General features: G+C 34.2%; 1 protein-coding gene and 1 long non-coding RNA gene across 8 annotated transcripts in view; one reads left to right on the top strand and one right to left on the bottom strand.

Annotated features, from left to right (window-relative positions):
• Positions 1 to 20,459, bottom strand: part of LOC135844113 (thiamine transporter 1-like) — a 108,033-nt gene that overhangs the window by 2,320 nt on the left and 85,254 nt on the right. For all 7 annotated transcript variants that reach the window (XM_065362226.1, XM_065362229.1, XM_065362228.1 and 4 more), the window contains 6 exons: positions 15,163 to 15,376; positions 12,629 to 12,769; positions 8,742 to 8,896; positions 8,051 to 8,156; positions 3,617 to 3,809; positions 3,358 to 3,502 (listed from right to left, as the gene is read on the bottom strand). In XM_065362226.1, the coding sequence (XP_065218298.1) occupies positions 3,358 to 3,502; positions 3,617 to 3,809; positions 8,051 to 8,156; positions 8,742 to 8,896; positions 12,629 to 12,769; positions 15,163 to 15,376 (954 nt within the window). The remainder of the gene's footprint in view (positions 1 to 3,357; positions 3,503 to 3,616; positions 3,810 to 8,050; positions 8,157 to 8,741; positions 8,897 to 12,628; positions 12,770 to 15,162; positions 15,377 to 20,459) is intronic.
• The window catches only part of LOC135844115 (uncharacterized), a 203,422-nt gene that overhangs the window by 111,342 nt on the left and 71,621 nt on the right, over positions 1 to 20,459 (top strand). The window lies entirely within an intron of this gene.

Raw genomic sequence — 20,459 nt, 5'->3', positions numbered from 1 at the left:
TCGATTTGTGCCCAGCTCCTCTAATTTCAAAATTTTAATTCGGAAAATCTTCGGTAATAGTTTTTTGTGATTTTTGTCAGGACTACTCAGTTTGGAAAAAATCGATAAGGGAACTCGTACGCCTCAATTTTACCTTCCTCTCTCCCTCCCTTTTCCCATTTCCACATAGTCTACTCTTTTTTCATTTCTGAAAAAACTTCCATCACTCTATTGCCTCTTTGAATGGATCGCCTCGTGAACAAAAAGCGAAGGATTTTGAGATTTTGATCAAATCCGGTGGAGACTTTCATTTTGAGTTGATAACAGCACAGAATTTTTTTTGGCTCTGGAAGTATCCCTGGAGGGGAGATATGGGTCCCCAGAGGAGAGTTTTTTGGAAAAACTCGTGGTTTTTTCGCTCTAATCCCTACCCAACCTTTCTTTTTTTTTTCTTTTTTTTTTTAAGAAAAATGCAGATGAGGTGGGTGGACAAGCACAGTGAATCGAATCGAATCATTTACGAATAAACTGAATAATTTTTGGTGAATCATTCGCGAACGAATTCAATAAATGTTGTGGAATCATTCGCGAACGAAAAGAATAATAATGTTGTGAAATCATTCGCGAACAAATTGAATAAATGTTGGTGAATCATTCGCAAACGAATTGATTCATTTGAGTGACTTGTTCGCGAACGAATCGATTTGTTTAATCTATTTTTAGTGAATCATTGGCGAACAAATTGAATAATTTTTGGTAAATCATTCGCGAACGAGTTGAATGATTTTTGGTGGTTTATTCTCATTCGCGAACGAATCGATTCATTTATTTGATTTTTAGTGAATCATTCGCGAACGAATTGATTCGTATAAAAGACTCGTTCGCGAACGAATAGATTCATTTGAAAAGTTTTTAGTGAATCATTCGCGAACAAATTGAATAAATTTTGGTGAATCATTCGCGAACGAATGGAATGATTTTTGGAGAATATCATTCATGAACGAATCGATTCGTTTAATCAATTTTTAGTGAATCATTCGCGAACGAATTAAATAATTTTTGCCTGGTGAATCATTCGCGAACGAATTGAATAAATGTTGGTGAATCATTCGCGAAGGAATCGATTCATTTAATTGATTCTTGATGAATCATTCGGGAACGAATTGAATAATTTTTGGCAGGGTTGGCAAAAAAAAACAGACATGTTTAAAACAGTGTTTAAAACAGTGTTTTAAACAGCCCAAAAAAAATTGAAGTGTTTAAAACAAGGAAAGTGTTTAAAACGTTTTAAACGTTGTTTTTTTTGAAATGGAAAAAAAACATGTTTTTTTTCTATTTTTCTCATGAAATTCTCAATTTTTTACAATCACAGTCAAATTTAAAAATCATTTGATAACCAATATAAAAATGATGAACAGAAATTTCAATCGTTGGCAGAAAGAACACTACATGATGAATGAAATTTAAACAACAAAAGTTAGACTTTTGAGATTTGAGTTTTGACTACCTATTCATTTTGCTTATTTATTCAAAATTTTGTTTAAAACGTGTTTTAAACATGTTTTAAACACTGTTTTAAACAACGAATCGATGGAACTGTTTTTAACATTTGTTTAAAACAAAAACTGTTTAAAACAAAAAAAAACGTTTTTTTTTGTTTTTTTTTCAAAAAAAACGTTTTTTTTTTCAACTCTGATTTTTGGTGAATCATTTGCGAGCGAATTGAATGATTTTTGGTGGTTTATTCTTATTCGCGAACGAATCGATTCAATTACTTGATTTTTAGTGAATCATTCGCGAACGAATTGATTTGTATAAGTGACTCGTCCGCGAACGAATCGATTCGTTTAATCAATGTTTAGTGAATTGTTCGCGAACAAATTGAATATTTTTTGGTGAATCATTCGCGAACGAATTGAATAATTTTTGGTGAATCATTTGGTGAATCATTCATGAACGAATCGATTCGTTTGGTCAATTTTTGGTGAATCATTCACGAGAAAATTGAATAATTTTTGGCGAATTATTCGCGAACGAATTGATTCGTTCAAGTGACTCGTTCGCGAATGAATCGATTCGTTTGATCAATTTTTAGTGAATCATTCGCGAGCAAATTGAATAATTTTTGGTGAATCATTCGCGAACGAATTGAATAATTTTTAGTGAATCATTCGCGAACGAATCGAATAAATGTTGGTGAATCATTAGCGAACGAATTGATCCGTATAAGTGACTCGTTCGCGAACGAATCGATTCATTTGATACATTTTTAGTGAATCATTTGCGAACAGATTGAATATTTTTTGGTGAACCATTCGCGAACGAATCGAATAATTTTTGGTGAATAATTTGCGAGCAAATTGAATCATTCTTGGTGGTTCATTCTCATTCGCGAACGAATCGATTCATTTATTTGATTTTTGGTGAATCATTCGCGAACGAGTGGTATGATTTTTGGAGAATCATTTGCGAACGAATTCAATAATTTTTGGTAGTTCAGTTGCGAACAAATCGATTCATTTAATCAACTTTTAGTGAATCATTCGCGAACGAATTGAGTAATTTTTGGCAAATTATTCGTGTACGAATTGATTCGTATAAGTGACTCGTTCGCGAACGAATCGATTCATTTAATTGATTCTTGATGAATCATTCGCGAACGAATTGAATATTTTTTGGTGAATCATTTGCGAGCGAATTGAATAATTTTTGGTGGTTTATTCTCATTCGCGAACGAATCGATTCATTTATTTAATTTTTAGTGAATCATTCGCGAACGAATTGAATAATTTTTGGTGAATCATTTGCGAACGAATTCAATAATTTTCGGTGGTTTATTCGCGATCGAATCGATTCGTATAAGTGACTCGTTCACGATCGAATCGATTCATTTGATTGATTTTTGATGAATCATTCTCGAACAAATTGAATAATTTCTGGTGAATCATTCGCGACGATGCGACGAACGAATTGAATAATTTTTTGAGAGTCATTCGCGAACGGATTGAGTGCTAAAACATTAAGATATATCGTTTCTGACATTGGAGGAGTATTTTGGAACCCAGATCTCCTCTCCTGGGCCACCTAAAGAGCTAAAATTTTTTTTATGTGACTTTAAATTCAAAACGAAGGTTTCCACTGAATTTGGTCAGAATCCTGACATTTTTTTTCGCAATTCACCCTAATAATGACCTTTATTGAAAAGTTTTTCAAACTAAACCTCGCGAATATTTTTAGTTTTTGGGAAAATTTCGATCCGAACCCGAACCCTCCCCTCCAATTTTCGAACTTACGAAGGCAAAAATCCTTCAGATTTGGTTTTCTGCGATTTATTCATTCAAAAAAAATAGAAAATTATGTTTGATTAAAGTATCTCACCTGCTGCCTGGTGTTCAACGTGAATAAACTGTTCTTATCGGTCACAACCATCGTTAAAATAGTCTGCAGTAAAATAGCGACGAAAGTGTTGATACCGAAAATTAAAGCGTAGCTGTCACTTCGTATATATTTCGCCACCTCGGAACTAAATTGAGAGAAAAAAAAAATTTATACAGAATTAATATTCAGAAATTTTCAAGTACGTATGTACGAATGAGATGAATTGGAATTTTTTTTCTTAGATAGTTGAGTTACTTACTTCGATACAGTCATCATGATATGGTACAGTATACCAAACAAAATATAAGCAATATAAGCGTGTAAAATTATATTGGTATGAGATGACCATAAAATAAGAACACCCTCCAGGAAGGTACACACCCCTAGTACAATTTCGCCGTATATTTTCCAGTCTACTTTCACGTATCCGAAGCAAAAAGCTGCGAATGCACCTGAAATCAAAGAAGAATAATGTTAATTGGCATCGATTTTAAATGTTTTTAGTGTAGGTACTTGAGCCCCTATTTGTACATATGATATTGTTTTGAGATCAGTCTAATACGATTTGGAGAAACATTTGGAAGATGTGTGATCCTCTTGAAAGTCGAACTCGAAATATTTACAATGCTTTTTATAAAATTTGTAGAAAGGTATCTCGATTAGCTGAGCTTGATGATTTTTTTTTTTTTAAACAATTCATTTTTTGTTGTTCTAACGAGTCATAGAGTAAACCAAACGAAGTCTCTTCATCGTAGGATTAAGTTACCCGAGCCATGTAATGTTTTTCAGTGTACTAATCGATAATTTATGTGGTTTTTGTGTTTCAGGTGAGTGCAAATTTCAGTCATAAAAATAAGAAAACACACCATACCCAATAAGTAAGTCAGTAAATTGTGTATAAATTGTGCAAATATTTACTCAACACTTGAAAATCGACTGTCATGTCGTGTCTCGATGTAAAATTTCAGCCGTAGGCGAAAAAAGAACCAATTTTTTTCTCCTTTTCTTTTTGCTAATTGAGCTACATACTTAAAACGAAAATTTAGTTCTTATATACTATTCCTAACCCCTCCTCCTCTCCTGTCAAATTTCGAACTAAGTACAATTATCATCAAATTTCGCTTGATCGAGCTGCAGAGCTGAAATTGTGAGCTTGAGACTGTCTGTAGCCTTCAGAATATTTTTGGAAATTTCGTTGTGTCAAAAGTATTCCCAAAATTGGTCCTAGAAATTTTCAGAAACACTTTGTAAGTTCCAGAATTATTTAGATTGCTTTCTATTGGTGATGGGGGGGGGGGAGATGAGATTTTAGGTTCAAAGCTCAGGTAACCCTCTCCCCCTCCCCCTCCTCCAACAAAAACTCGATAAAATTGGCGTTAAAATGCAGGAACTTTTTTTCAGTTTTGTTTTTAAAAATTCAAATTAAAAAAAAAAAAGATTTATTCATTTTTTGAAATTACTCAGATATCACTGTCCAAGTGTCCATTAATAAAAGGATTAATTTTTTTTCCTTCAAAATTTCATCAAAAAGTAAGTTAATATTCATATTCAACGCTACCAAAAACTTCAAAAATAACCCCACCTAATTTTTTAAATTTTCAGATTCTAGGTCCAGATTTTTTCAAATTTTAAGGAAATTTAGGAGCTAATAGATGAATCAAGAAAATATTTTTTTTACGTTTTGACCAAGATCTTAAGGTTTTTAACCCCCCCCCCCCCATGGATTTTGCGAATCCTCTACTATGAAAAGAAGTTCAAAATTTTGTAAGCTTTTCTTTTGAAAAAATGTGCCTTCTAAAAAACTCAACTTCGAACTTTCAAAACTTTTGATGAATGTTTTAAAAACAACTTTCAAATATTACTGCAGACATATTTAATGTATTTATCTCAAAGCTGCAGTCCCGAGCAATTAGACTCCAACATGGGTTCTTATGACGAGAAATTTCAACTGCTACAGCTCGTGAAATACCAAACCTAGTTTCACGGGGGGGGGGGGGTAGGTTAATGATGAAGGTTTTCTTTCTTTTCTAATAATGGAGGAATGTACAAAAAATGTAGAGCAAAGTGGGAGGACGTAAACCCAAAGGCCAAAACTTGTCCAGACATTTTTTCACATTTTTCTGAAACTAATATAAATTTTTATTTCCTTTTTTTAATTGAAATTTTTTGAAATTTTTGGTCAACATTTAAAAAAAAATGTCGGCAAACGTGTCAGTATTTTGAGATTAAGTATTTCCCTGGCTGTACAAAAGAAGAATGTAAATCATTGAAAAAGACTTACCAATAGAAGAGATGTAGAAAAGGAGTGGGTACACCTGAAAACTATTGTACAGAGAGCAGCAGAGGAGGCACTAGGAAAAAGATCAAGTAGACAAAACCACAAAAAGCTGAAAATCTGGAACAACGAACTATCAAGAGAAGTGAAGAGGAAACAAAACCTTTTCTGGAAGTGGATGAGTTCAAAGAATGAACAAGGCAAAGGAAGCTACAAAGAACAGTGTCGCAAGACAAAAAAGATGATAAGAGAAACAAGACCGGAACAATACAAAAGGTTTGTGGCAAACATGGAGAGGGACACATATAAACTGAAACCAAAAGTGTACAAAATAATCAAAAAAATATCGGAAGATGAGGTACATAGAGCCAACATTGCCCCACCAGACTATGAAAAAATGGTCGAATACTATGCGAACCTATGGAGTAATCCAGACAATGAAATGAAGTGGCAAACCATGAGGAGAACAAGTATGAGCCATTCTCTTGGGAAGAGCTAGATGGAACCTTGAAAAGATCCAGAAATGGAATAGCCCCAGGCAGTGATAAATTACCAACAGACTTATTCAAGAACACCACAATAACCATTAAGAAGAGACTGCTAGCTTTCTACAATAAAATACCATCAGGTGTGACCATACCAGAAGACTTCCACACTGCAATTGTGATACCCATCTTCAAAAAAGGAGACCAAAATGACCCAGGAAACTACCGCAGAATTAGCCTACTAAATGCTGCTTACAAAATACTTGCAAAGATGCCAGTGAGAAGAATTGAGAGCCATGAGGAGCCAATAATATTGGAATGCCAAAATGGATTTCAAAAGGAAAGATCATGCATAGATGGGGTGGGGTATATGCAACAAAGCTGGTGATGGAGAAGAGACGAGAATATAACCTAGAGACCCACATGTGCTTTGTTGATCTGGAGAAGGCGTATGATCGAGTATGAAGGAAGAAGTTGTTTGAAATCCTGAGGAAAATCAAAGTGAATGAACAAATAGTACCCCTAGTTGATGAGATATACACAGATAATGTAATAAGAGTAAGATCTGGAAACATGTTGGAAGCAAAGAAGATAGGAATAGGAGTAAGACAGGGATGCCCAATGTCATGTAGTCTGTTCAACATCTACTTTGATGACATGATTAAAGAATGGCTAAAAACCAAACCAAAAGGGCTAGACATCAACGACACCCATGTCAATACCCTGCTGTTTGCTGATGATCAGGGGGTCTTTGCTGACAACGAAGATGACTTGCAGAGAGCAATATACAACTTCAGAACTTGTCATCAAAAACAAAGGTGATGGACTTCAAGGGGAAAGAGCCAATATACGCAGTAAAATGGTTGTAAATGAACTGCCAGTGGAACAAGTTAAAAGCTTTAAATATCTCGGATGTGAGCTGTCATGTGAAGGAGAAGTTGACGCACAACTTAAGATCAGTAAATTCCTGAGAGTAAGCGGAGCTATAAACTGAGCCATACCTCCAAGAAAAGTCAGAGCCAAAACTCAAATAAGAATCTACAATACGTTGGCAAGACCAATGCTGCTGTATGGAAGTGAAACATGGACAATGAGAAAGGATCTAAAAAGCAGAGTAACCGCAACGGAAATGAGATTCATGCGAGTCACCGCAGGATATATTAGACGAGATAGGAAAAGGAACGAAGACATCCTGAAGGAACTAGGAGCAGAGCCAATCATTAGACGAGTGAAAGATTACAGAAAGAAATGGCGAAAACACGTTGACAAAATGCCTGATGAACGGTCCCCTCGAAAAGTCAAAGAGTACACTCCAACTGGCAGGAGGAGTAGAGGAAGACCGAAGAAAAGACTTGATGATACATTGGCGAGCAATTCTTCTACATTTTCCCAGACAGGCTGAACAGCTCACTGGGTCCAAGTTCAATGATGATGATGATGAGTATTTTTATTTGACAATTTTTTTTATAAATGAATTTGAAAAATTACTTCGATGGACTGAATTTGCAAAACTTTTCTCAGAACTGGAAAATTTCAGAATTTTAAAATCCGCTGGAGGCTCCAGAACGGCTTGAAATCTTCATTAATTGATTCCGAAGGAGCCTTTCACATCGATTAGATCAAATTTTAATTTTTTAAAGAGGAAAATAGTCGTTTGAAATTTTAAAAATTCGCCAAAAATCGAAAAATGAATTTCAGCAGATGAAATTTGCGCTGGGTCTCTTCGTTCGAGGTATTAAAACATTGTCTCAATTACTTCGAAGTACTTTGTGATGTACTTATATTTCTATTTCTACCCTCGAATGATCTCCAAAATCGCATTAGGTGAACGTGAATCTTATTGTTCGCGATTTTTAAAAATACTTATTAGAGTTCTTTCGGTTTTATCATCTTGTTAAAAAAAAAAAAGATAAATAAAACAAGTTTGTCTTACTGAAAAGGGTGTATACGGCTTCGGTGAGACCGTTGTATTGCGTCGTATTATCTTTCGGGTTATTATGAACCACATCTTCCCAAAGTAATTGGTTGTATGTCATAACCTGTACAAGTTGATACAAAAAAAAAAAAAAAAATCAACAAACGAATACATAGGTACATAAATACCTAAATAAATAATAAACCGATATCAATAAACATTAAACATATTACATACAACTCGAAGAATTTAAAATATTTAATCGGCGCGAGTACGAGAGGTACATAGCTTATTAGAGAGAGAGAAGACGTCGTAAATTAAATTCTTTTAAAGCGCGAGTAAAACGAGCAAACGGAGGTTCGGGTTCGGTTGACGTGAAAAATAACCACATGGCAATTTACGCCAAGTGACAGTTTAATTACTAATAAAAATTATATCGTATCGCAAATTTCGCTCGGTCGCGACTCACTAGTCAGTCGCGAGCTGCAGAATAAAAGAGAGAGAGAGAGAGAGAGAAAAAAAAATGATGAAAAATCTCACACTTTGGCGTAGGAACTCGTCTGGTCGCCGGGTACGAGTAATTTTTCTTGGTCGCGGATGCGGGGGTCGTATCGGGCGCGTTGACCGTACCGTATCGTGAAGTGTACTCGTAGGTACCTAGATTTACGTACGATTAAGTTGTATACTGTATGTAATGTATGGTACTTACTTGATTATAGCCGCATGTAGCGATCGCCCACCATATGGACCATTTTAAAACGTATAAATTCGTATAAGCGTGTTTGAAATCCGCCCACAGTCTTCCGAAGACGTTGCTTTTTGAACACATTTTCTTCAAAACTGGCGCTTGCTCTTGTTCCAGTTCTGTAACAAAGTGATTTAGGGTGGATTAGGGTGGATCGAAATGAGGTAGGATGGGTTGTGAGGCGATGAAAGGTACATCGAAGTGAAGATGATTGCTTTTTAGTCAAATCAAAGATGTCTGATTGGCGACTAAGTACATAAGTATTGAGTTTTGTATAGATTGAGATTGATTGTTCAGTCAGGCATTGCTCAGATTCTCAGACAGATGCACGAGAAATTGAGCCAAATTTGATGACTAAATTTACATGTACAAGTATTGTGCAATATATGCAGTGCACTCGTAACCCTACGTAATTTACTCTATGCAGACGGAAAGTCTGCTTGCTAGAGTGCTAGACTATCATCGTCGCCGAATCCTTTGCCAAATATTCATTTATATACTTAGACCGTGTCCTATAGTAGTGTGAGACTGACATGGGCAATGGGCATGGAAGTCGGACCGAATCATTTGAATAATTCGCAATCAAATACCGTAACTCGAATATGCGTTTGTCTTCGAGAATTAGAACCACGAATGATTTTATGTACGACGCAGTACGCACGACGACGCTGTGTTAAAATTTACATACAAAATGGCTCATCAGCAAGCATCACATGCCACAAAGGCGCGGTTGCGTTGGATACCTTACCTACCTATAAATTTCACGATAGGTGCATCCTCGTTGGTTGTGTAGGCTGTGTTTGTACGTATTTGTAATGTGCTTTGATATGAAATTCTGTGGCGTATGGTGATGAGAATTTTGTCTTGAAATTTGAGCAGAGTGAGGTAGTTGGAGGGTTGAGAGGAGGGAAATGTCTTTGATGTCGTATGTAGGTTGATAGGCATAGACAGGGTCTGAATATGCGTGTTTTATAATACATTTTTTTCAAGGTTAAAATTTCCAATGTTTTAGAAATTGAAGACAATGTTTTTGAAAAACACAGAAAGTGATCTAGAATTTCGAAAAATGTTAATATGTTTCTTTCACCCTTTCTCCTTCCCTTCTTCTATTAGAAAAATTCAAGATTTTCGTGCTCATACCGAACGAATTGTTTTGTGAAGTGATGATTTGGAATTGGAAAATCAAAACTTGTAGTGGTACAGATAAAAGAAAACCCACCTACTATCCCTGACGAAACCTCAGAAATTCAAAAATTCATCTCCCTAATAAAAAACATCAACCTCACAAATCAAATCTAACCCCCCCCCCCCCTTACGGGTGTAATAATCTTGTAATTATAAACACCCAAAAAAAAAAAAAAAAAAAAAAAACTTGTAGTGGGGGATAAAAAAAAACCATTCAAAACCTAAGTAGAAAATCAATTAGGAATCGTGTAATTCAAAAAATTGCTGAAAAATTGCAAAACGAAGGATAGAAATTATTCAAAACAATGTGAAAGTATCTAGTTCAAATAAACCAGAGACAATCGTTATTAAAGTTATTCTGTCTTTTCATTTCAAATATTGAAAAAAGCAGACCATCTCTCCAAATAGACCCAAATTCAATGACCATCCCAGACAACCCTTCTGAACTCCGAAAATTCATAACCCTACTAAAAAACATCAACCTAATAAACCAAATCTAAACCCCTTTCTTCGCGGGTGTAATAATCTTGCAATTATAAACACCACCCCCCCCCCCCCACAAAAGAGAATAAATGAGAACGAACATTTTTAGCATTTTTTTAATCTTTTGTTTTGAACGAATTGAATGTAATTTCAGATACTTTTTTCCTATTTTTTCATTGTATGCCTATTTTTTGCTTTCGTTGTTATTTTAATGATTTTTTTTCGGTTTCAGTAATTTTTCCTCAATTTTACATGTTTTATAGTATTTTTTCATGAATTTTTTTTTCAATATTTTCAATAAATTTGATCTTCTTTTTACTGAATTCATAACATTTTTGTGTAACATGGTATGAAAATTCAAACAATTCTTATGATTTCTTATAGACAATCATGGCTACTTTTTGTGAATAATTTTTCCAAAAAAGGTCTAAAAATACTGTTTGGTTAAAAATTTTAGCCAATTTTTAGGTTTTTTTTTGAGAAATTTTTTGTGATTTTTCTCGCTGAATGTTGAAAAACTTCTGTACCTGTTTCAACGGTAAACAAATTTCTTCATTTTTTTCAAATTTCTAAAATACTTTGCGATATTTTAAACAATTTTGGATATTTTTTTACAGCATTTTAATCGTATTGTTAGATTGCGCAGTAATTTTTGTTCACCCTAAGAATGTTCCTCTAATTATTTTTCGAACATTTTGTGCAATTTTTATAATTTTTACCCAATATTGTGGAAATTTTCGGGTATTTTACCGCAGTTTTTCGACTTTTTTGGCTAAATTTGGCATACTTTGTGTATTTATAACAACTTTTATGGCGATTTGAATGGTTTTTTGATACATTTTATCAATTTTTTTGCAACTTTGATGATTTTTGAAATTTTTTTACAGTTTTTTAAATTTTTTCAGCGAACATGAACTCTATGATATTTTATGATATTTTCAATAATGTTTACAAAGTTTTTTGGATTTTTCGCAAATGTTGTTCTATGCAGTATTAATGACAATTTATGGAATTATTCATGGTTTTTTAATTTCTTTGGGAAAATTTTGCACTTTTTTTTACATTTAGAACACTTCTGGTAGTCTTTTGAACTGATTTTCATGATGTTTGGACAATTTTTCATATTTTCTCACTATTATGTGACTTTTTAATAGTTTTCTTCACTATTTGTAACTTTTTGTTACGGAATTGTTAGAACATTTTTTGCAACTTTTACATAAGTATTTTATAAATTTTAAAAAGATTTTTGCAACTTTGTTTTTCCAGAGATTGCATACCCTCTTTCATGTGATTTGATCTTTTAGAGCCTGTTTCTCAATTTTTCATCATTTTTAGATGAAATCGATGATATCTCTCAATTTTTTTAACAACAATTTTCACGCAATATTAATGACTTTTTCAAATTTTTTTTTACAATTTTTTCAACGTTTTTCAATCAACTTTGTAATTTTTTTCAGGTTTGTAAAAATTTTTACGACATTTTTTGAATTTTTTTTCAGCATTACTGACTAATTAAAGAGTTCCATGGAAAAGGGGCCTTAATCATTTTTTTTGTTTTTTTTTTCTTTTACAATTTTGAATGTATTAAATTTTTTTAAAAATTTATTTCACCATATTCAAAGAAAAACAAATTGAAAAATGTTTGCTCGTAGAAAAAATTTTCAAGCCCATCTGAACTTGTAAAAATCAGTGAACAAAAAATTGACTAAGGCCCCTTTTCCACGAAGCCCCTCAATTATTCTGTTTTGACTGTTGTTTGCATCTAAAACACTTCTTCGAGTTGCCATTGTTATTAGCTTATTTTATGAATTTTGAGCAAATTCTCCTCGTATTTACGTAATTTTGATGACTTTTTCGAATTTACATTTTTTGTCATTTTTTTTTCTCACGAATTTTGCGATTTTTACACACCTTTTGTATTGATTTATGAATTTTTTTTGAGTTTTGCAACTTTTTTGAACAAATTTTTCGATTAGGCAACTAGGTATCAACTTTTTTTTGCATTTATCATAATTTTTACGATTCATTAAACAGTGGTTATGATATTTCAACAATTTGTGAAATATTTAATGCAATTTTCAATGTTTTTTTGGTAATTTTTCGATACATTCCGGAATGTGACAATTCTTTTTGAGCAATTTCAACAATTTTCGTAACAAAAATTTGACAAAAAATTCACTTACCATTGGCGCAAGTGATCTCCGCATGGCCAGTTTCAGCTTTGGTACAGTCGTTGAAATCTACCACGCTGTTGGAACGATGGAAGTAAATGCTGCTCTTGACTGGTGGTAAAGTCAGCGCCCATAGGAATCCGAATGAAATACCTGCAAGTTGTGCACCGCATTTAGTGGAGTTTACGTTAAGTAGATATGTATTTTTATGTGCCTTAGACTATTAAAATAATGAATTCCTGTGATTCTAGTTCGAGTTGAACCCCCTCCCCTCCTCTCTCCTTCCCCGAATGTGGTCTTAGAAGGGCCCAACTGTAAATATAACTTCATATTCGTATTCAGAAAGCACATTGCCAATCTTTTTTCGTCCCAAAATAGGGGGAGGGGGTGCTTATGACCCCTAAATTGGATTTTCAAGAAGTTGTTTGGTTTTAGTGGCTTTAGAAAGATCCGACTGCAAATCTAACTTCATATTCATTCTCTGCGAGTTCGATTCATATGATAACGATACCCATATTGTCAATTTTCTCTCGCCCAAAATGGGGGAGGGGGTGCTTATGGCCCCAAAATTGAGTTTTCAAGAAGTTGTTCGGTTTTCTATTGTTTTTGGAGGTCTGTATGCAAAATTGCAGAATTATATCACTTGGTGTATCGCTTTTTTTGAAGGTGTCTTGAGACACAAAAAACACATTTTTGAATGTTTTTTGAGTTTTTAAATATGACCCCCCTGGAAAAGAAATTTGAATAAGTATATTTTTTGAATGAAAAAAATGAATTCGTGAACTTGAATTAGGCTCGGAGAAATGGCGGTTTCAAATTTTCTTTTGACAATATCTCCCCCCTCTGGGGGTCCAAAAAATTTGGAAATAATTCACGTGGCTAGACTCATGTCTCCTCTATACTACATTTTGGGTGAATTCAAAATTTTTTGTTCTGAACTCGTTGAAGTATCATTTTTTTTCTCAAAAAATCATTTTTTCGTCATTGAGGCGAGAGGAGGTGGGGTGGGGAATTTTGTTTTGCTCGAACATTTTTTCAAAAGTACCCAACAATGTTTCATCGAAATTTCAAAAATTCGAGAATGGGAATTTCATCTATTCTTGAAGGAATACTCTTTGTGGATCAAGATCTTTGAAAAAGTACGTCCCCCTCCCTCCCTCACATCCTTCAATTATTAAAAAAATTGGAAAATTGATCAAGAAAAATTGCGTTTCTGAAAGGTTAAGCAGATATGGAGTATTTCGAAGACCATATTCCTCGTCTCTCACCCTCCTTCTTATACCAAACACACATTCGTCGTTGTACATAGGAAAATCGCACAGATAATAGCAAAATATAGCAATGCGGCGATGGCGGACTGGCGGCGGTGTGGATTTAGCCTTGATACAAATTCGTGTGCGAAATTAATTCACACGCGCGTCGAATAATACGATTGGGAAAATTTTTCGTACTCGAGCTCTCTAGGTACAGTACGTACAGTAGCATGAGAAAAAAGAGCTTTTTCCTGCTAAGCTCTGCTACTGTGTCCTGCCTTTTTGGCATATGCTAAATTGAAATCGCGCAAACACGATCGTACATATAATCTTTTTACGTCTCATCGTCGTCCCGTGTCCCGTGTAAAAAAAAAAGAACGCAAATGTCATTCGCAAATATAAATTTCAACAAGATCATTTTAAATAAATGAACGACCAACGACGATGGCGGCGGCAATATGAGTATACTACGGAAACGCAATTTAGGCGGCGTCGCCGTCGATCATCGTAATCGTTCTCATTACGGTGTAATTGGAATCCACGTGTACGCGAAACATTTTCCCGCGCATTTATTAATGGGTGAAATGGCGAAGGAAGGGTCGTATAACGTAAACGTAGTGTAGATAATACGACTCTCGTAGTAGGTAATAGGTATATGGAAATATATGTCAGGGGGAAAATCAGATGAGGCGCGAAATCGCTTACGTAGACAGGTATTTGAGCGTATATAAGTAAATGAAGAGTACACACATTACACACACGAGTTGTTTACACACGCACGTCGATCAAAATATACGTACAATAATTATTCCGAGGGGGTAAAGGGAGACGGAAGAACAATCACCGATAATTATTATTACGCCGTGAACGACACGCAAAACATGCGCACGTGTTTGGGGAATTTCAATTTTTTTTTTTTCGCCAACATCGACAAGAAGATAAATGTTATAGACTGGCCTAAGCTGGCTATGTAGAGAAGTAGAAGTATCGCACGTTTTTTTTTTTTTTTTTTGTGCAGACAGCTTTGTATACAAATAGAATCGTGGTATCTAAATGATGGGCTATATATGTGTGTGTGTGAGCGTCTCTCTCATCTTAGTCGAGATCAACTATGGGTTCAAGTTCCTTGACCTAGAGAGCCGCCATCGCCAAGGTTGACTGGTTTGCGAATCAGGATACAGTACGAGCCGGTTACGAAATCGTTGTGTCTCGAGTCTCTCGAATTGTATGTGATGATGGTTGAGATGGTATACGAGAAGTACATATTAGAAGATGAAGATGATGTCCACTTACCTCCTAAAGTTAAATAGTTTAAATCGGATATAGTCATGATGTTCCAATGCAGCATGATTTGCGAAGTAACGCCGGATAGAAATCTGCCGGCCAGAGAAGCACCCCTCATGTGGCTGGTAACGATTTGGTAGTGCTTTTTGTCCACCTTGGCGTATATATAAGTATAGTAGGCGATTTCGCAGGCTGTCATCATACCGTACCAGAATTCCATTATCTAAGCAGAATACGAGTACATGGTACAATTGGTGAGAAATTACACATAAAATAAACTTACGAGAGTAATGAATTGACATTTTGTATGTAGTATGTAAAGTGTGCAAAGGATTAAATGGATAGACGACAGCGTTTTTCCTTCCGCCGTCATGTCAATTCTGCTGAATGCTGAATGCTGCTGATGTCGCATCGCATATAGCATCGTGTAACATTGCGTTGGTAAATTGATTTCAATTGTAATTGATGCGGGAAATACGTATGTAGATTGTAGGTACGTATTTAATCGGACAGCACGTGTGTCAGATTTGTGACTGTGAGGTAGGCTAAGGTAGTTTGAACCGGCCGCAATGTGGTTTTTTCAGCTTGGTTGTTTAGTACATACGAGTACTAAATGGCGCGGTGAGCATTGATAAATTGCATATTCGCTGTTTCGGAGTTTGTACGTGTAAGGTCATTGTACCGGATTGTGGTGCTAGAAGTCGTTGTGGTAGTTGTATTTTGTAGAGCTTAAAATTTTTATTGGGGTTTGCATTTTGTACTTTGCAGCAGGATATTGAAAGTTGGCCTTAATAGGGGTAATTTGGTTGATGTTTTGATGAAGGAGTGGGATGAAGATTATTTCAAATTTGGTGGAATTGATCGGTGAGGTGGAGACAAGATTTTTGGATATAAAGATGCCAAAAATTGAGATAATTTTTCAAAAATATTTCACATTAGGTTAATGAAAATGAAGGTAGAATATTTTTCTGCAAAAGTAAGCCCAGGAAGGTGAAAAATAGCTACTTAGTTATCTATGTTTAATACCAAATTTTCCTTTTTGGGTGTGGAGGGGGGGGGGGGGTCTTTCTTGAGAAGCCATAATTTGTAGGATTTCGTTTGAAGTTCCAAAAAAGTTTTTTTCAATAACGTTCAGGGGGTCCATTCTCTGGAAAATCATGGGAAACCGAGAAAAGTCAGGGAATTTTGCAAATCTGCAGGAAAAGTCAGGAAAAAATCATGAAATTTCGTAATTTTCACGCAAAATCCTTGGAATTTTGAAAAAAAAAGTCTGAAAATTTTGAAGCTATAAAAAATAACTTATTATTGCATAAAAAATGATGTTTTACGTTTTGAATTATCAATTTTTCACAGCTTTCACCCACGCATCGCTCGATCACATTTGAATTCAACTACATCAATTTTCAAATATTTCCTAGAATGGAAAAGTCAACTCGAGAAATTCCAAAAACATAATCCAATCAATAAAAAAATTCAAAAATTTATTATTTGACATTTTTGTTTCCAGCTTCCCTTTTTAAAAAATGGTTCGAACCACATCTGGCCAATTAGTTGGAAAAATGTTGGTGTGAAGGGAGAGGGGGTGTAGAGTAAATAATTGGGAAAATTTAGCGAGAAAATGTTGGAGAATTTCTCAGTATCACCCCCCTCCCAATCTCCCCCCACACATCGATTCGTCACGCCTCTGAAAATAGAATGTAATGTTTATGTATGTATGGAAAGTTTTATGCTCACCTCTGTTTTTTACATTAAACATTTTTTCAATCACTTTTTTGATCACTTTTTGGTTACTAAAGTTACTTTTTTCAGAAAAATTTGAGTACAGTCCCTGATATTAAAAATTTTCATTAAAATAGTTTCCCAATAATTACTCAATTTGTATGTCTAAAAAGAACTTGAAAATATGACGTGTGAAAAACATATGAAAAAATGTTTAAAAATTATAAATTTTTGAAGTTTTTTTTGACAATTTTGTAAAAATAGATGGGGGAGGAGTATCAGTTTTGGCCTGCCAAAAGGTCCTTCCAAGGTCCTTCTAAAGTCCTTCTTTTTAGTTTTCAGATTTTGTTAGACACCCTGTACTTACATGATTAACTTTTTTTTAATTAAAAAAGCTATTAATCAAAGTCAGCTGTTTTTTATATCCTAAGAAGTATCCAGTTTGAAGAGAAACGTATGAAAAAATCCCCCCCCCCTCAGCAACCGCTTCTTTAATTAAAGTAAGTAGGTATAAGGCAAGTGTGGAAAATTGGAAAAAATGGTCTGAAAAACCTAGAAAAAATCAGGGAAAATTACTTGCCAAAAATAATCTTTACCCTGAGCTTCAGTCTAGGGTGTGTGACAATCCTGCAGTTGTCCTGCTTTTCAACGATTTTTTATCAAAAAGTCCTTTGTTTTTCAATCAGATTGTAAATTTTCCATTTTTTCACCTTTTTTGCTGAATTTTGAAAAAATTTTGTGTTGTTTTTCCAACTTGAATGATGGGGAAAAAATTTTGTAGAAATAGTCTTGAGCAGATCAGATAGCAAAATAGAAAAAATTTCGCCCTTGCTTCGCTCGTGTAGAAACAGATTCCTTTACTCTTTTTATTCTGTTGTAACTTGAGTTATTTTTGAAGAACAGGAAAATGCATTTTTTTTCAACGTTTAAAAACTTTCGAGTGTTTATGAGGTTCCTTAAGTTGCAAAAAAGTCAAAATTTTTACAATAAATCGCCAAAAATTTGCTGAAAACGGCGCAAAAAAGTGTGAAATTTTAGAAGTATGCATCTTGAATAATCAAGGTGCGAAATTTCATTTAAACTATCAAAAAACACAAAAGTTTTGTGTTGAAACATTTTATGTTGAAAATTATATTCTGGTACTTCTAAAATTGTAAATTTTCAAAAGATTTCACCCTCCCTTCGCTCAGTTAAAATTGGAAAATTTTCCAAAAATTTTACCCTTTCGCTTCACTGAGCAATAAAAATGTTCTATACTCTTTTTGAATTTAATTTTCAAAGATCAGAAACTAAAAAAGAGTTCAAAAAAACACGGAAAATCAAAAAAGGTGCGAATTTTTGATTTTGGATTACCAATTATGAAGTAAGAATGTGTTTTTCTTTCACTACTCAAGTTTAAAATTTTTTTTTCATACTCGTATTTCTTGAGAGCAAGATAATTCAATGCATGCATTTTTTAATGTCAGGTGGGAACTGTTAAAAGTTGGTCACATCAAAATATTTCCTTGGAAAAAAAATGTACAAAAATATCAATTTTTTTGGAAAAAGTAAAACTTATTTTTCTCATTAAAAAAATTAGGAAGGGAGGGGAGTAGTGAAGAAAGTTGCAAAAAAGCTCGTTTTGACACCCCCTCCGAAAAAACCTTAAAATGTCCAAAGACATTTTAAAAAATGAATAATCGATGTGTAAAATATTGAAACGTACTCCCCTCCTCCTCGCCCAAGAAGTTGTAAAGTGTTTGAAAAATGTGCTGCCAAAAGTCCTGCTAAAGTTCTGCTTTTTCGTGTTTAAATTTTTTTGACATCTTGTTCACAATGTTGGCTCGAAATTTCTAAGACAAAGCCCCTTTGAACAAAACTATAATCACAGCTTTCTGACGAAAAATTCGTTTCTTTTTATTTTTTCTCAAAAATTGTTTCTTATTACATATTTTTTTTTTTTTTTTTTTTTTTTTTGAAATTTCAAGACTGGAAAAAAAGAAATCACCGTTGCTTCAAAATATCTCCAAATTAAATCTTCTATTTAAAAAAATCATGATTCATGATCCAATTACTTATGGGAAATTTTATGCTTCTAAGTTACAACATTCTTCATAATTTTCGTGAAATTTTGATTTTTTGTTTCTAAAAAATCATTTTTTGTGAATGAAAATTATAAAACCTATGCACAATTTCTCAAATTACGTATCCATTGGAGATAGACCATTGAAAAAATGCTGAAGAGGGGGGGGGGTGTAATTTCTGGCTTTTTAGACACACAATGCACAAAATCCATTTTTTCGTCCCAGGTGTCCATTTTCATCGGTTTTAAGCATGCTTCAAGTTTTTTTTTGACACAGAAATAATGTCAACCGGATGTATTTTGATGATAATTTTATTTCAATTGGGAGTGAAAACAGTTTTTTTTTGCTTATCCATTTCATGTTCAAATTTTTACTCCAAAAAAAAAACATGAATTCTGGTTTATTTTTTTAAAGACGCTGATTTCGTACTATTTCAACTTGAAACAAAATAAACCAAAGCTCTCTAAATTAGACCCCTTGAAAATCCCAAAAAATTATCGGTAACAAAAGGGTAAGTTTTTTGTTTTTTTTTGAAATTTGGCTTGGGAAGGGGGGGTATCGTTGATCCCAGAGTGGCCATATAAGTTGAAATTCGAAATATGTAAGTACGGCTGAAAACCCAACCAACCGTAGCTTACCAGAATTTTTCGATTTCTTGATAAGAGAGAAGCTTTTTGTGGGCTCAGAGGGTTCATCGTATCCAAGAACAAAATAATCGACAAAACTCCCGGACAAAAAACCATGACTTTTTCATGATCTATTTTTTCTCATTTTTACCGCATAAAAATTACCCCCCGCCCACCCCCTTGAAACTGTGAGGAATTGTAGGCAAGTAGATATTTCAGTTTTTTCATCTTTCTGATTTTTTGAACAAATTTTCTATTTTTCATGGGTCTTTTAAAAAATTTTCAAAGTGTGTTTCGAGCAAAATTCTTGACTTTTTCATGACTTTCATGACCGTTAGACACCCTGGAAAAATAAAGTGAAATTCGAAATCAACGCCTTCAAAGACCTAAAAAATTGTAAATGACACAGATTTCAATTTTTTTTTAAATTGGAGGAGGGGTCATTGTTGGGTCAGAAGGCTCGTATTAAAAAAAAAAAAGCTAAAATCCGAAATCAGTTCCTCAAAAAAATCAGCAAATCGTAGGTCACACATTTTTCAATTTTTTTAATGGGAGAGAAAAACTTGAACTCTGAGTCCAGGAGGATCGTATCGAAAAAGTAAACTAAAATTTGAAGCTGAAACCGTTACAAAACCCAAGGAACTATTCTTGAATCACCCAAATTTTTCAATTTTTTTCGATGAATGAAGGGACCTCGTTATGGGTTCTGATAGCTCTCGTATTAAAAAAGTCGCTAGAAATTCGAATCTGGCGATGCCAAAAATACTACAGATGATATTTCACGTGATTTCCATGTCAATTTTCTAAAATTCCATCGAAGTTGAACTCATAGTTGGGGGGGGGGGGGGGAGTTAACACTTCAGAATATCCGTAGACTCAAACGAAACATATTCAGCTC

Source organism: Planococcus citri, chromosome 4, assembly GCF_950023065.1.
Source record: "Planococcus citri chromosome 4, ihPlaCitr1.1, whole genome shotgun sequence".
In the NCBI taxonomy this organism is placed as follows: domain Eukaryota; kingdom Metazoa; phylum Arthropoda; class Insecta; order Hemiptera; family Pseudococcidae; genus Planococcus; species Planococcus citri.
Note: the sequence above shows the minus strand (reverse complement) of the source record. Positions and strands in the feature narration are given on the sequence as shown.